The sequence below is a fragment of the Pelophylax lessonae genome (assembly GCF_965119305.1).
Source record: "Pelophylax lessonae genome assembly, chromosome: 9".
In the NCBI taxonomy this organism is placed as follows: Eukaryota; Metazoa; Chordata; class Amphibia; order Anura; family Ranidae; genus Pelophylax; species Pelophylax lessonae.
In genome coordinates, this window is record NC_138776.1 from 29,248,696 (window position 1) to 29,265,383 (window position 16,688).

The window sequence follows — 16,688 nt, forward strand, 5'->3', positions numbered from 1 at the left end:
TATTGCAGCATAAAGAATACAGAAAAAATGTATTCTACTACATAGAAATATAGTTCATGACACATTGATAACAAGCTTGCAGGTTATTGAAAACTGCAAGACAGCAGATGTTCACATGGAACCACTGTCAATATGTGGACTTTCAGGGCACACCATGAGACCAAGATCTAGTACATGAAGTTTATGTAAAATAGTATTTATTAATAAGTATTAAAATCATATATCATACAATAACGAGGCTGGCTCATACTGGGCTCAGCTCATGTACAGGAGATCAATATCCCCTACTTGTTTGAGCCATGTACATCATACATATAGCAAACAATAATAACACATATCCAAAAAGTTTGTGCAGATGTTAAAATTCTAAAAAGTATGCTGGTCAAGGCGTTTCGCCCACGGCTTTTTCAGGACCATACAAATGTACAGACAGTTTTTTAGTTTTTTCCCTCAAAGTTCTACAAGCAATACCCCATAATGACAACATGAAAGAAGTTTGTTTGAAATCCTTGCAAATTTATTAAAAATAAAAATAAAAAAAAATCCCATGTACATAAGTATTCACAGCCTTTTCCATGACACCTAAATTAAGCTCAGGTGCATACTGGTTATGATTTGATTGAAGTCCACCTGTGGTAAATTCAGATAATTGGGCATGATTAGGAAAGGCACACACCTGTCTCTATAATGTCCCAATGGTAACAGTGCATGTCAGAGCACAAACCAAGCTATGAAGTCCAAGGGATTGTCTGCAGGCCTCCGAGACAGGATTGTATCGGGGCACAGATCTGGGGAACGGTACAGGAAAATGTGTGCAGTATTGAAGGTCCCAATAAATGGCATTGGTTTGTATAAAGCACTCTCATTGAGGCCTTGGAAAACAGTCACATTTGGTTGAAAGATCCATCCCAATTCGCTCTGGAGCAGTTTTTTGTTCCAATCCCTGCCCCTAAAACTTGGATGGATCCTATTCAAGATTTAAAATGAATTTTAGGGAAATTTCCCCCATGTAAGGCAATCACATGTTTCCCAAAGGAGAGTTCGCTGTTTTTTGATTTCATACTAAGAATGTGGCGGTATGCTCAGTGCCAGAACTCTTGTTTCGTTTTACATATGTAGACGCAGTTACAGTCACATATCAACATGTAAACTATACCTTTGATTCTACAGTTGGCTTAATGTTTTGCTTAAAACTTTACGCCATTGGTTAACATAGGGTTCAGTTCGTATACATATATTGGCAATAGCCACAGCCCCCGCAGGGGAAGGTTCCGGGGTATTTGAAGGGGATCTTCATTGGATGCCAGTGTGATTGTATTCACTATGGACAAGGTGGTCCTGAAATGATCTCACCCATCTAAATTTATCGCTGGTGAATTAGGAACCATGGACCAGGGACCATGGGGTCTATGGTTAGTTACATAGTTACATAGTAGGTGAGGTTGAATAAAGACAATAGTCCATCCAGTTCAACCTCTGTAGGTGTGTGTGGCTGTAATCATCTCACATAGCCCTGAATGTTCTGATCCTTGAGATGTAAGTCTAAGAGTCTTTTGAAAGCCACCATACTACCCGCAGAAACCCCCTCTTGTGGTAGAGAATTCCACAATCTTGTAGCCCTAACGGTAAAGAACCCCCCCCCCCCCCATTGCCTGAGGTTAAAACACTTCTCCTCTAATTGCATTGTATGCCCTCGAGTCCTCATGCAATCCCTTCGACTGAACAGCTTTTTTCTATGCTCAGATCCCCATTGAGATATTTAAAAATTGCTATCATGACCACCCTCAGGCGTCTCTTCTCCAGGGAGAATAAATCAAGCGATTGCAGACGCTCTTCATAGTTAAGGTCCTCCAATCCCCTAATTAGTTTAGTTGCCCTTCTCTAGACTCTCTCCAGCTCCAACACATCCCTCCTGAGGACTGGCGACCTTAACTGGACAGAATACTCCAGATGCAGTTTTATAAAGTTAGGAGATGCCAATGTTTTTGGATGATCTTTCACAGTTGACTGTGTTGATTAGAAAATGTGGTAATATGACGAGTTGGAATACTTTTTGATGTCTCTGGTTTTTTGTAATGCATAAGTTGTTGTCTAGGTTTTGCCAGAGCGCGTCTATATGCCTTTTTGAGGCATGTGGAGGAGTAACCACTCATAACCTCTCAAGAGTAGGTGGGCTCTGAGTTGATCTGCTTCAAGTTTAAAAGTGCATACATCAGAAGAGTTCCATTTAATATGTAAATACTGACTGTAGGGTATGAACTTTATTAGTGATTTTTGGGTGAAAACTTGTAGTGTGAAATATATTATTTCCCGCTGGAGGTTTGTGATACCAGCTGCTACAAAGGTAGCCGTTGTCATCCTTGTAGATTGCATCCAAGAATGGAATTGATTTAATTTCAAATGTCATGGGGAAGCTAAGGTTTAATGAGTTGTTGTTGATACTGGTTAGAAAGTTCTGAAGAAGATCGACGGGGCCCTCCCATACCGCAAACACATCATCAATGTAACAGTACCAAAGGGCCACATGTTCGCCAAAGGCCGCCATCTCCACTGATTAAAAAAGGCTGCGCTCCCATTCCCCCAGGTACAGGATCGCGTACGATGGGGTACAACATGTTCACAATCGCCACTCCCAGCACCTGGAGAAAATGGAACCCATCAAAACTCAAAAAAATTATAGTTCAAAATAAAGTTGAGAGACTCAACAACAAACTCATTGTACTGCCAGTCATGACAGCTACGCTGAGATAGAACTTTGCAAATACAAGAAATACCACTGTCATGTAGTATTCAGCTATATAACGCTTCTACGTACAAAGGTACCAAAAGGGCTGGTGGGGAAACCGTAATTCCCTCAAGGATCTCTAACCTCCCTGGCGGTATTCCCGAGTGTGGCTTGGGGGTTAATTTTCAGTACCAAAAGCGGTAACCCCGAGCCACACTCGGGATTACCCCGCAATGTTTCTCACCTTCCCTGCGATTCCCCGCCGTCCTCCTCACAGTCTCTCCCCACTCTGTGCATGGCTGATTGCTAGCACTTGCCTTCCAGTTCCCTCCCTGCAAGTGTTGCGACTCAGGGGGGTGGAACCGGCGGCAAATTAATAAGTGTAAAAACACCAAATGACATGATACAAAGCTGTGATCCTAACAGATTACACTGTATCATCCCATTTCAGCACAGGATTTCACCTGGTGACTTTTCCAGTGCCCTGCCTGTGCTTTTCCAGTTCTTTGTGCCTGGAAAATTTTGAATGACCATGGCGTCCAAAAAATTCTGATGTCTCTTTCTGGCACATAGCTTGTGGAATTTGGGAAGTATATGAAATGATTCTTCAGAATTTCCAACGGAGCGATGTGCCAGAAAGAGACATCAGAATCGTCGCTGCCGTCACTTTCTGTACCTGATGACGAATTTTCCCACTAATCGCTATCGCTCAGTTCTTCAAGTAACTCAGTTCCGCTGTCGCTGTTTTCCAGTTCGTCTAAAAGCGCTTTGGCACAAAAAGAATGCTTTTTGGATGCCATGGTCGTTCTCTATTTTTCAGGCACAAAGAACTGGAAAAGCACCAGCAGGGCACTGGAAAAGTCACCAGGTGAAATCCAGTGGTGAAATGGGATGATACAGTGTAATGCGTTAGGATCACAGCTTTGTATCATGTCATTTGGTGTATTTACATTTTTGAATTTGCTGCCGGTTCTACTAGAGATCCATTGCCTGAGACTATAGGTCTTCCTGGTGAACAAGTGGCAATTTCATGTAGTTTAGGTAGGGAGTAGAAGGTAGGAATTCGGGGAAAGGTAGTGCGTACAAATTCCCATTGGTTTTTGGTTATAACTCTATTAAGGTAAGATAGATCAACTAATTTATAGAATCTTTTTGAAATGTATCAATCACCGTGTGTAAGATAGGACAGTACCAGGATTTGTTAGATAAGATTTTTTGACACATAGAAACATATTGATTATTATAATTTGTCCATGATCAATACGATAGTAATTTAAGAGCCTGTCTTTCCTGGTAAGTTAGATTACCCTCTTCAACTTTAATTGGTAACTTTCTAATATCTTCACTAGTCATTTTGACAAAGGCAGCTATATTAGAATTAGAGGGAAAAAAGTCTGATTTATTTTTCAAACTAGATGGATTAAGCTGGGTTGAGGCAGGGGGGGGGGGGTGTCATCAATGGACATTAAATTCTAAATCTATACGGTCAAATAGATTGATTGATTTGTTCTCTTCTAATAGGGGAACCAGGGTGTTTAAAGCGGAGTTCCACCCAGGGGATACTTTTTTTAATAAAAATACCCCCGGGACAGTCAGGGCTAGTACATTCCACAATGGCTAGCCTCTGATCTGTCCCGGGTTGCACTTACCTTTTAGGAGAAATACTTACCTTGAAAAAGTATTCTCCAGCGCTGCCATCTCAGGTGTGGGCAGCTTGAAGCCAGCGCGATCCTCTTCGGCGTCCTCTTCCTTCTTCTTCGGTCCCACGATGCACTGCACCGGCCCCGCCGTCACTTCCGGTGCGCGCGCGTCATCCCTCCACAGCTTCTGGGCATGCCCAGAAGCTGTTTAGAAGGGAACGACGTGCGCGCACCGGAACTGACGTCGGGGCCGGTGCAGGCGCATTGATTCCTGGGAGCGATGACGTTCAGCTCCCAGGAATCATTGCAAAAGCCAGGAAGTGACGAATCGCCGTGGCCACCGAGGGGAGGAAGAAGGAAGTAAGGTAAGTATATTTTCTTTACAAGGTAAGTAAAAAAAAAAAAAATTGTGATTATCCATTTGTTTTTCAGGTGACCCGGAGCGAGAAGATGGAGGTAAGTGTAAATTTAGGGTGGAACTCCACTTTAAGGCACCTGGGTCGGTTTGCTCATCTTGTGTTGTGCGTCCCGTTCTATTTTTCAAATAGGTAATTTTTAGTGTCAGTTTTCTAGCGAAAAGTTGGATATCTTTAATTGTTTAAAATTTGTCAATATTCATGTCTGGGCAGAAAGGACATCCCTTTCAGTGGCAGACAATAAATTGATCAACAAATTTACAATGTTTAAGGTGTGGCTACCTGGGTAGAATGAAAACCAACTGTCTTTATTGTGCATTTATCGGGGGAGAAGTTGGTTCCTTGGTTGGCTGCACAAAAAAATACCCTAGTGGGATTTTCTGAGAGTTGGAAGAAGATATAGCGGAGGAGTGAGTAGTGCCAGGGTGTGAAATGTTGGAAGGGTTTAAGGCGCTGGGAGAGGGTTCACCACCCGGTGTGTTACCTACCACCTGTGATAGACCATGAATAGAACTTGAAGTGGATTGTTCTAGAGTGCGTGTTTGTGCGTTTGTCCATGGGTTCCATCACCAATCAGCTGCTTGTTTTTTCATGATTGTTTATGCCAGAAAGAACCGTGGGAGAAAAGAGAAGTGTTAGATGAGGCATGTGAGGAATTCAATTGTATATCATCCGGTAGCCCTCTGTTGGGCCTGGATCTTGTTTGTCTATGCTGTCTGTTCCACTTATATGCTCTACAATATTGGAATGCTGTTCTATCTCTGTTAAACGTCTTTTCTTTACTGATTATTATCCCTTTAATGAACGACTCAATGTGTTCTTTTTGTTCCTTGTCATATGTGGGAAAGTTTTTATATGACTTTTCAGTGGGGTCAGTTTGGAGTCAATCTCATCTATTTGGTGGTCTAAGATTTTTCGGCGGGAATTGTATTAATGAATTAAGAGGTTCATTAGGCTTCTTGATCATGTTTTATGAACCTGTTCCCATTCATCTTTAAAATTTGGGCTCAAGTTGTCCAAAGTGGAAAAAATCTGGACAAAGTCCAAAGGGATTGATGTCCTCTTTGATGTAGTTGTTGAAAGACTGTACATGCCAATAAAAGGAGACCTTTTTCTCCAGGATTTTGTTAAGCTTGAAGAAAAGGGATGATACATCTGAGTTTTTTTGGTATTTTAAGCCAAATTTATTGTATACCCCAATCATTAGGGTTTCCCAATCCTTTTCTTGATATTTGTTCATGATGGAGAAGACAGTTACTATAGTTTTGCAAGTCAGCCAAGGACTTGGGAAAGAAAGGGAAGGGGAGGGGAGATCAGGGAAGATAGGAGAAAAGGCTGGTATTTCTAGCTATTACTTCTGTATGGCCAGCTAAGTTTTTTCTCTTGATTGAAATAAGATAGCAGCTTTGTTACACACAGTAAACCATTTCTTCTATTCTCCACTCTTCAGGGAAAGTGGCCTGGCTTCGGTTCCTCTTGAGGTCCCAGGCACCATCACCAAGTGGAAATGTGATGCGGTGTGTCACTCCAGCGAGCAAGGTTTTGGCATGACCAAATACCCAGCCAACTTCACTTCATTTCAGAAGATGTTTGTAGACCTCTCTCTTCCAGATTCAATTGTCCGTGGAGAAATCATGCTTCTAGTGGGTTCTGTCGCTAACTACATGAACAAATGTGCCAAGGTGACCAATGACTACCTTCTAAACTTTTGGTTATTTGGTGGGCGTATGACATAAGCAACATTCCAATATTGACATACAGTATCTCACAATAATAAGTACACCCTTCACATTTTTGTAAATATTTTATTATATCTTTTCATGTAACAACACTGAAGAAATTACACTTTGCTACAATGTAAAGTAGTGAGTGTAAAGCTTGTATAGCAGTGTAAATTTGCTGTCCCCTCAAAATAACTCAGCCCACAGCCATTAATGTCTAAACCGCTGGCAACAAAAGTGAGTACACCCCTAAGTTATAATGTCCAAATTGGGCCCAAAGTGTCAATATTTTGTGTGGCCATCATTATTTTCCAGTAGTGCCTTAATCCTCTTGGGCATGGAGTTCACCAGAACTTCACAGGTTGCCACTGGAGTCCTCTTCCACTCCTCCATGACAACATCACGGAGCTGGTGGATGTTAGAGACCTTGTGCTCCTCCACCTTCTGTTTGAGGATGCCCCACAGATGCTCAATAGGGTTTAGGTCTGGAGAAATGCTTGGCCAGTCCATCACCTTTACCCTCAGCTTCTTTAGCAAGGCAGTGGTCCTCTTGTAGGTGTGTTTGGGGTCATTATCATGTTGGAATACTGCCCTTTGGCCAAGTCTCTGAAGAGAGGGGATCATGCTCTGCTTCAGTATGTCACAGTACATGTTGGCATTCATGGTTCCCTCCATGAACTGTATCTCCCCAGTGCCGGTAGCACTCATGCAGCCTCAGACCATGACACTACCACCACCATGCTTGACTGTAGGAAAGACACACTTGTCTTTGTACTTCTCACCTGGTTGTGGCCACATACACTTGACACCATCTGAACCAAATAAGTTTATCTTGGTCTCATCAGACCACAGGACATGGTTCCAGTAATCCATGTCCTTAGTCTGCTTGTCTTCAACAAACTGTTTGCGGGCTTTCTTGTGCATCATCTTTAGAAGAGGCTTCCTTCTAGGATGACAGCCATGCAGACCAATTTGATGCAGTGTGTGGTGTATGGTCTGAGCACTTACAGACTGACCCCCCCAACCCTTCAACCTCTGCAGCAATGCTCATATGTCTAATTCTAAAAGACAACCTTTGGATATGATGCTGAGCATGTGCACTGTTAAACCGCTATATGGTCTTGGCCACCGTTCTGCAGCTCAGTTTCAGGGTCTTGGCAATCTTTTTATAGTCTAGGCCATTTTTATGTAGAGCAACAATTCTTTTTTTCAGATTCTTAGAGAGTTCTTTGTCATGAGGTGCCATGTTGAACTTCCAGTGACCAGTATGAGAGAGTGAGAGCGATAACACCAAATTGAACACACCTGCTCCCCAGTCACATCTGAGACCTTGTAACACTAACGAGTCACATGATGTCGGGGAGGGAAAATGCCTAATTGGGCCCAATTTGGACATTTTGACTTAGGGGTGTACTCACTTTTGTTGCCTTCAGTTTAGACATTAATAGCTGTGTGTTGAGTTATGTTGAGGGGACAGCAAATGTACACTGTTATACAAGCTGTACACTCATTACTTTACATTGTAGCAAAGTGTCATTTCTTCAGTGTTGTCACATGAAAATATATAATAAAATATTTACAAAAATGTGGAGGGGTGTACTCATTTTTGTGAGATACTGTAAGCAATATTTCACTATAAGAAGCGCAATTAAAACATAGACAAGAAACTGAAGATTTTTACTACATATTTACTTGATTGGTCTTTGATATGTTGGACTTCTAGACTAAACTTCTAGACTAAAAACAGATTTTTTTAATATCTTCCTTTGGGAATAAATTCATTTATAAGGACTTTGCATATGGCTACAGAGTTTCTATATGTGTAGATTAGAATTTAGGATTCTAGGCATATCATTTCCCAGATAAAAGGGCTGTCTTGATACTTCTCCAAACTTGAGTGTTGACTTTTATTTACTATGGTTCCCAAGGTACGTGTAGATTTACAGTCATCGGGTGAATATGCCGTGGAATTTATTGATGGGGACCCTGTGAAATGCGTATGTGGACAGGAAAGAGTCTTCTTCACCTGGAAGATAAATGCCACATCTATAGGTAATAGAAGAATTACTAATTTTATTACTGCTGTGTAGATTATAACTGTAGCACTACTCCCTTGGGAGCTGCTGGTTACGGGTTCCCCTGGGTTGCCTTTGGCAACAACATGACAGTTCAACATTCCCCAAGTGATTTTGGCTCAGTCAGGAACCAGCCTAGGAGCTTTGATTTTTGTGTTTTTATTGAGAACTTGGATGGGAGAAGGGAATGAGTGGGATACTGCAACTTTATATTACTTGGCACATTTAGCTGGGACGACTGTTTAATGCTGATTAACGCTGAGTAACGCTGAGTAGCACTGTATAACGCTAGTCACGGCTAGGCTGCTGCTTCACCTTGTCATAAGCAGTGAAATAGAATTGAGTGAACTTACTAAGGTAAACTGTACTGTACTGCAGAACAATCTCCAGGGCCCTTCCTGGCACCCCCTTTGTTCCTATTCTTCAGCGTCAACTAAACGGCACCCCCTTTACTGTTAAACTTCCTATGGGAGCTAGCTCCTTGATCCCCTGACTTCTCTGGAGTGGTCCCCTTTCCTAGGCAGACCCTGCGGCAAATCCCCGAGTACTCATGACACTGTTTTTCCTGAGAGACTCTGCCACCAACTCCACTGTCAGCACTCTGGATCCTCTGCAGCTCACCTCCACACCCGGTTCACTAGACCGACTGCCTGAACCACTTTCCACACACCTGCAGGAGGAGAGACCAGCCGTCTGCCTCCTCCTGGGACTCTGCTTCCCGCCAAAGACGCCCTGTCACATGTCCCCTCGGTATTTATGTTCAATCCCAGGATACATTGCAGGAATGCCCTCCCACTGGGACTGCCATAAAACACGATGTGCCACTGGCTAGGTTTCCTCCACTGTCCAACAAGCTCCCTCATTGGATACAGAGGGGACACTCCCTCAGACCCAGTGAATCATCCCTGGAAACACGTGACAGACAAACTAATAGATCAGGCTCCCCTGATAGGCAGCAGAAGCAACAGATGTATTTACCTAGCACCTACCTAACTAGGAGGGTGCTACACAACACATTCTGCAGAACTGTACAAAGGCAATACAAGGGCCAGGACAGGAGCCTACATGAGACCCAGCTAATGTGAATTCTGCTAACACACCTTACAATCTGAAAGCAGAAGGGATAGACCTAGTAAGCAAGTCTTCTAACAGTAGTTAAATGGTAGGTAAGGTCACCATAATGAGGAGATTGCTTTTAGGAAAGGGAAGGATCATGGGATCCTAATGACATGTACAGACTTGCCAAGGTAGTGATTTGCCATAAAAGAGAGTTCCACAGAAGATTTTCAGCATGTGAGAAGTTCTGATGTGAGAAGTGCTGGGGAGGAAAAGAGAAGCCCAATTTTATTTGGACTCAGCACCAAAAAACATAAAAGCCTATGATAAATAAGACAAAGAACATGCTTCCAGCTGCTTCTCTTCAAAGGTGAAATCTGATCAAGGTACTGCATATATTGTCAATGCCACGCAGGTAAAGAGGCCTCAACATGTCAGTATTGCTATAGTTTAGTTTCACCAGTCCCTCGCCCATATCTGCCTTCTGGTCATTGCATCTCCTGGTTGTGATGTCCACGCCAATGTATACTGTGAAGATGGTGATGAAATGTGATTTAATTGTACAGGTGTATCTAATGTCACTGTGACGGCTGAAACAATTAATATTGGTGAGTCGTGTGAGGGACCCGCCGATCCTAATGAACCAAACCGCAAGGACACTATAGTGCAGAATTTCACAGTGGTGGTGAGTGGACAAAGAGGTCTGTTTGAATAAAAATGACAAAAAAAAAAAGACAAAAATTACAAATAGCAGTAAATTATAGCATATCTACTGTATATATATATATACTGTATATATATATATATATATATATATATATATATATATATATATATATATATATACATATATACTGGTCAAAAAATTAATGGAACACTTTGAAAACACATCAGATCTCAATGGCGAAAAATATCATGCTGGATATCTATATTGATATGGACTGGGTAATGTTTTAGGAACATAAGGATGCCACATCGTTTTATGGAAATGAAAATTATCAACCTACAGAGGGCTGAATTCAAAGACACCCCGAAAAATCAAAGTGAAAAATGCAGCAGGCTAGTCCATTTTGCTGCAATTTCATTGCAGCAATCAAAATAGTACTCAGTAGATTGTATGGCCCCCACATGCTTGTATGCATGCCTGACAATGTCGGGGCATGCTCCTAATGAGACAACGAATGGAGTCCTGAGGTATTTCCTCCCAGATCTGGACCAGGGCATCAATGAGCTCCTGAACAGAATGAGGTGCAACCTGGCGGCATCGCATGGACCGAAACGTAATGTCCTAGAGGTGTTCTATTGGATTTAAGGCAAGTGAGGGGGCCGTTCAATAGTATCAATTCCTTCACTTTCAAGGACCTGGCTGCATAATCTCGTCACATAAGGCCGGGCACTGTCATACACCAGGAGGAACCCAGGACCCACTGCACCAGTGTAGGGTCTGACAATGAGTCCAAGGATTTCATCCCAATACCTAATGGCAATCAGGGTGCCATTGTCTAGCCTGTAGAAGTCTGTGCATCCCTCCATGGATATGGCTCCCCAGACCATCACTTACCCACCACCAAACTGGTCATGCTGAACGATGTTACAGGCAGCAAAAGGTTCTCCATGGTTTCTCCAGACCCTTTCATGTCTGCCACATGTCCTCGGGGTGAACCTGCTCTCATCTGTGAAAAGCACAGGGCGTCAGTGGTGGACCTGCCAATTCTGGTGTTCAATGGCAAATGCCAATAGAGTTCCTTGGTGCCTGGCATTGACCACAGGGCCCACTAGAGGCCACCCTCATGAAGTCTGTTTCTGTTTGTTTCCTCAGACATTAACACCAGTGGCCTGCTGGAGGTAATTTTGTAGGGCTCCGGTAGTGTTCATCCTGTTCCTCCTTGCGCAAATGATCAGATAACGGTACTGCTAATGGGTTAAGGACCTTCTACGGCCCTGTCCAGCTCTCCTAGAGTAACTGCCTGTCTCCTGGAATCTCCTCCTAGCTCTTGAGACTGTGCTAGGAGGCACAGCAAACCTTCTGGCAATGGCACGCATTGATGTGCCATCCTGGAGGAGTTGGACAGCCTGTGCAACCTCTATAGCAGGGTTTCTCAACCAGGGTTCCGTGGAATCCTAGGGTTCCTCCTGAGGTTGCTAGGGGTTCCTTGAGCAATGGGCGATTTCTGCTTCTCAGATAAGTTCCCAATGACACCATTGTTCCTTTTAGCTATATGTAAGGGGGTAATTCTTCCCAATGATGACAAGAGTAAGGAGCATTCTTACCACTGACTGTCACACAAATGTGTCATGAGTTGTAGATTTTTAATTTTTAGCAGGGGTTCCCAGAGACTAGAAATTTATTTCAAGGGTTCCTCTGTGTTGAAAAGGTTTGGAAAGTCTGCTCTCTAGGGTCCAGGTATCGCTTCATGCTACCAGTAGTGACAGTGACCCTAGCCAAATGTGAAACAAGTGAAAAACAGTCAGAAAAGATGAGTAGGGAAAAAAAAATGACAGTGGCATCCACCTGTAAAACTATTCCTGTTTTGGAGGTTGTCCCATTGTTGCCCATCTAGTGCACCTGCTGTTAATTTCATTAACCCCAAAGCAGCTGAAGCTGATTGATAACCCTCTCTGCTACTTAACTGACCAGATCAATATCCCCGGAGTTGAATTGACTTGATGCTATGCCCTGATTAAAAAGCGTTCCTTTAATTTTTTACATTTACGTACTACTTAATATTACAGTATCTCACAAAAGTGAGTACACCCCTCACATTTAATTACATTTTTTTAAAATCTTTTCATGTGACAGCACTGAAGAAATGACACTTTGCTACAATGTAAAGTAGTGGGTGTACAGCTTGTATAACAGTGTAAATTTGCTGTCCCCTCAAAATAACTCAGCCATTCATTTCTAAACCACTGGCAACAAAAGTGAGTACACCCCTAAGTTAAAATGTCCAAATTGGGCCCAAAGTGTCAATATTTTGTGTGGCCATCAATATTTTACGACATCACGGAGCTGGTGGATGTTAGAGGCCTTGTGCTCCTCCACCTTCTGTTTAAGGATGCCCCACAGATGCTCAATAGGGTTTAGGTCTGGAGACAAGCTTGGCCAGTCCATCACCTTTACCCTCAGCTTCTTAAGCAAGGCATTGGTCCTCTTGGAGGTGTGCTCTGCTTCAGTATGTCACAGTACATGTTGGCATTCATGGTTCCCTCCATGAACTGTAACTCCCCAGTGCCGGTAGCACTCATGCAGCCCCAGACCATGACACTACCACCACCATGCTTGACTGTAGGCAAGACACACTTGTCTTTGTACTTCTCACCTGGTTGTGGCCACACACGCTTGACACCATCTGAACCAAATAGGTTTATCTTGGTCTCATCAGACCACAGGACATGGTTCCAGTAATCCATGTCCTTAGTCTGCTTGTCTTCATCAAACTGTTTGCGGGCTTTCTTGTGCATTATCTTTAGAAGAGGCTTCCTTCTGGGATGACAGCCATGCAGACCAATTTGATGCAGTGTGCGGCGTATGGTCTGAGCACTGACAGACTGCCCCCCCCCCCCACCCCTTCAACCTCTGCAGCAATGCTGTCAGCACTCATACGTCTATCTCCCAAAGACAACATTTGGAGATGATGCTGAGCACGTGCACTGTTAAACCGCTGTATAAACCGCTGTATGGTCTTGGCCACCGTGCTGCAGCTCAGTTTCAGGGTCTTGGTAATCTACTTATAGCCTATGTCATCTTTATGTAGAGCAACAATTCATTTTTTCAGATTCTCAGAGAGTTCTTTGATGAGGTGCCATGTTGAACTTCCAGTGACCAGTATGAGAGAGTGAGAGCGATAACACCAAATTTAACACACCTGCTCCCCAGTCACACCTGAGACCTTGTAACACTAACGAGTCACATGACGTCGGGGAGGGAAAATGCCTAAATGGGCCCAATTTGGACATTTTGACTTAGGGGTGTACTCACTTTTGTTGCCTTCAGTTTAGACATTAAGTGATGTGTGTTGAGTTATTTTGAGGGGACAGCAAATTTACACTGTTATACAAGCTGTACACTCACTACTTTACATTGCAGCAAAGTGTAATTTCTTCAGTGTTGTCACATGAAAAGATATAATAAAATATTTACAAAAATGTGAGGGGTGTACTCACTTTTGTGAGATACTGTAAATAATGGTACTGAATTCTATACACATGGTAGCTATGTATTAAAAATGTATGTATTAAAAATATTGTTAATAGTTTATTAATGGGACATTACAAAATAAAAATACATTTTTTGTTTTTATTTAAGGCTGAAGGCGTCAAACAAGAAGTGACCAAGACTGATTTTGTGTGTGTCAAAGGTAAGAGGAAGGTTCCTGAGATGTTACCCACATCTGGGATTTCCAGGACAGTCATAATGGTCCATCATATAGTACTTTGGATAGAGTGTTTATTGTATCCCTTGGATCTAGTGAGCATTCAAGTGTATGCAAACCCAAAATAAAAAGTGTAATACTGTAAACTAGTCCTTGGTGTGATGGCTGCAATCAATTTGTTGTCCAAGCTTTTTTTTTTACCTTATTTTCAACTGGTAATCCTGCAAAAAGCAACATTTTTGTCTCTGGGGGGGCTACATCACTTCTCCACTGTATCTATGGATGGAGCAATGATTGACACAAATATGTCAGTTTCTCCATCTCCATTACAAGGGGGGCAGGGCAATTCGTAGTTAAGGAAAATAGCTAGAAGGAATGATGTTCTTCGGTGCAGCTCACAGAAAGTGCCAAGGGCAATGCATTTCTGGCAAGGTCAACAGAAATTTTCTATATTTGCTTAACCACTTTACCACCGGAGGATTTTGCTGTCTTACGTCTGGGCCACTTTTTGCGATTCGGCACTGTGCGACTTTAACTGACAATTGCGCGGTCATGCAACGCCATACCCAAACGAAATTTACGTCCTTTTTCCCCACAAACAGAGCTTTCTTTTGGTGGTATTTGATCACCTGTGCGATTTTTACTTTTTGCGCTATAAACAAAAAAAAGCGACAATTTTGAAAAAATAACAATATTTTTCACATTTTTTTATATGAAATTCCCCCCCGAAAAATTTAAAAATCAAAATTTTTTATAATTCTAGGCCAATTTGTTTTCTGCTACATATTTTTGGTAAAAAAAAAAAATCGCAATAAGCGTATTTTGATTGGTTTGCACAAAAGTTATTGCGTTTACTAACTAAGTGAAAGATTTCTGTTGTTTTTGGTGTTTTTTTTTTAACGAGTAATGGTGGCGATCTGCGTTTTTTTTGCGGGACTGCGACATTACGGCGGACAGATCGGACCCTTGACTGACATTTTTGACACTTTTGGGGGTACCAGTGACATTACTACAGTAATCAGTGCTATAAATATGCACTGTTACTGTAAAAATGACACTGGCCGGGAAGGGGTTAATTTTATTGGAGAGGGAGGGGTTAATGTATGCCTGGTGCTTACTGACATGTGTGGGGGGAGGTGACTGAGTGACACAGGGACAGATCGCAGGTTCAGCTATGCTGAACCCTGCAATCTGACCCTGCCTGTCACTTAGGAGATCCGCCTGCTTTGTTTACACAAGCGGGCGGATTTCCAGACTCGATTCCCCGACGATCGGGGAAGAGCAGTGGCGATCTCCGCTGCTCCTCCCCTGGCCCGACTCCCGCTGTGAATAAATACAGTGGGAGCGAGCCTCCAGTGGCGCGCGCGAGCCGCCAAGAGAGGGGAACGTCTGGCGACGTAGGTCTACGTCGCCAGACGTTATCGAACCACTTTGCCGCAGTAGAGATCTAGTGAGCAGCGGTAAAGTGGTTAAATGTTCTTATCTTAGAAAAAAAAACAACAGTCATCACATCTAAGAACAGTAAGCTGCAATATATTGCATTTTTGTTCTTGGGTTTAGTTAACCTTTAAGCCAGCCATTTTTAACCTAGGGTTCCTCCAGAGGTTGCTAGGGGTTCCTGTGAGCTATAGCTGATTAACCTTCTATTTCAACACAGGTTGAACTGGATGGACTATTGTCTTTATTCAACCTCACCTACTATGTAACTATGTAACCACAAGACAGAATATCAACCGAAAATGCAGTAAAAAACAAATGCTATAAATTAAGTTGCATTTCAATGAATAAAGTAAGTATTTGATCCCCAAGCAAAACATGACTTGGTACTTGGTGGAAAAACCCTTGTTAGAAAGCACAGAGGTAAGAGGTTTCTTGTAGTTAGTGTCTGGGTTACACACATATCAGGAGGGATTTTGGCCCCCTCTTCTTTACAGATCTTCTCTAAATCCTTAAGGTTTTTTTGGTGTCTCTTAGAAACTTGAAGTTTCAGCTCCCTCCAAAAATGTTCTATAGGATTAAGGTCTGGAGACTGACTAGGCCACTCCATGACCTTAATGTGCTTCTTCTTGAGCCACTCCTTTGTTGCCTTGGCGGTATGTTTTGGGTCATTGTCATGCTAAAAGTCACATTCACAACCTATCTTCAGTGTTCTGACTGAGATAAGAAGGTTCTCATCCAAGATTTTACAATACATGGCCCCTTCCATTGGCCCCTCAATGCGGCAAAGTCGGCCTGTACCTTTAGTTACATAGTACATAGTAGGTGAGGTTTAATAAAGACAATAGTCCATCCAGTTCAACCTGTGTATGGCTGTAATCATCTCACATAGCCCTGAATGTTCTGATCCTTGAGATGTACGTCTAAGAGTCTTTTGAAAGCCACCATACTACCCGCAGAAACCACCTCTTGGGGTAGAGAATTCCACAATCTTGTAGCCCTAACAGTAAAGAACCCCCCACGTTGCCTGAGGTTAAAACGCTTCTCCTCTAATCACATTGTATGCCCTCGAGTCCTCATGCAATCCCTTCCACTGAACAGCTTTTTTTCTAAGCTGAGATCCCCATTGAGATATTTATAAATTGCTATCATGTCCCCCCTCAGGCGTTTCTTCTCCAGGGAGAATAAATCAAGCGATTGCAGACGCTCTTCATAATTAAGGTCCTCCAATCCCCTAATCAGTTT

The 16,688-nt window shown here is 42.6% G+C and overlaps 1 protein-coding gene across 1 annotated transcript in view; it reads left to right on the plus strand.

Moving 5' to 3' along the window:
* Positions 1-16,688, plus strand: part of LOC309564184 (ovostatin-like) — a 213,213-nt gene that overhangs the window by 127,659 nt on the left and 68,866 nt on the right. The window contains exons 19-22 of the mRNA XM_082268816.1: positions 6,232-6,463; positions 8,431-8,554; positions 10,200-10,318; positions 13,940-13,991. Of these exons, the coding sequence (XP_082124942.1) occupies positions 6,232-6,463; positions 8,431-8,554; positions 10,200-10,318; positions 13,940-13,991 (527 nt within the window). The remainder of the gene's footprint in view (positions 1-6,231; positions 6,464-8,430; positions 8,555-10,199; positions 10,319-13,939; positions 13,992-16,688) is intronic.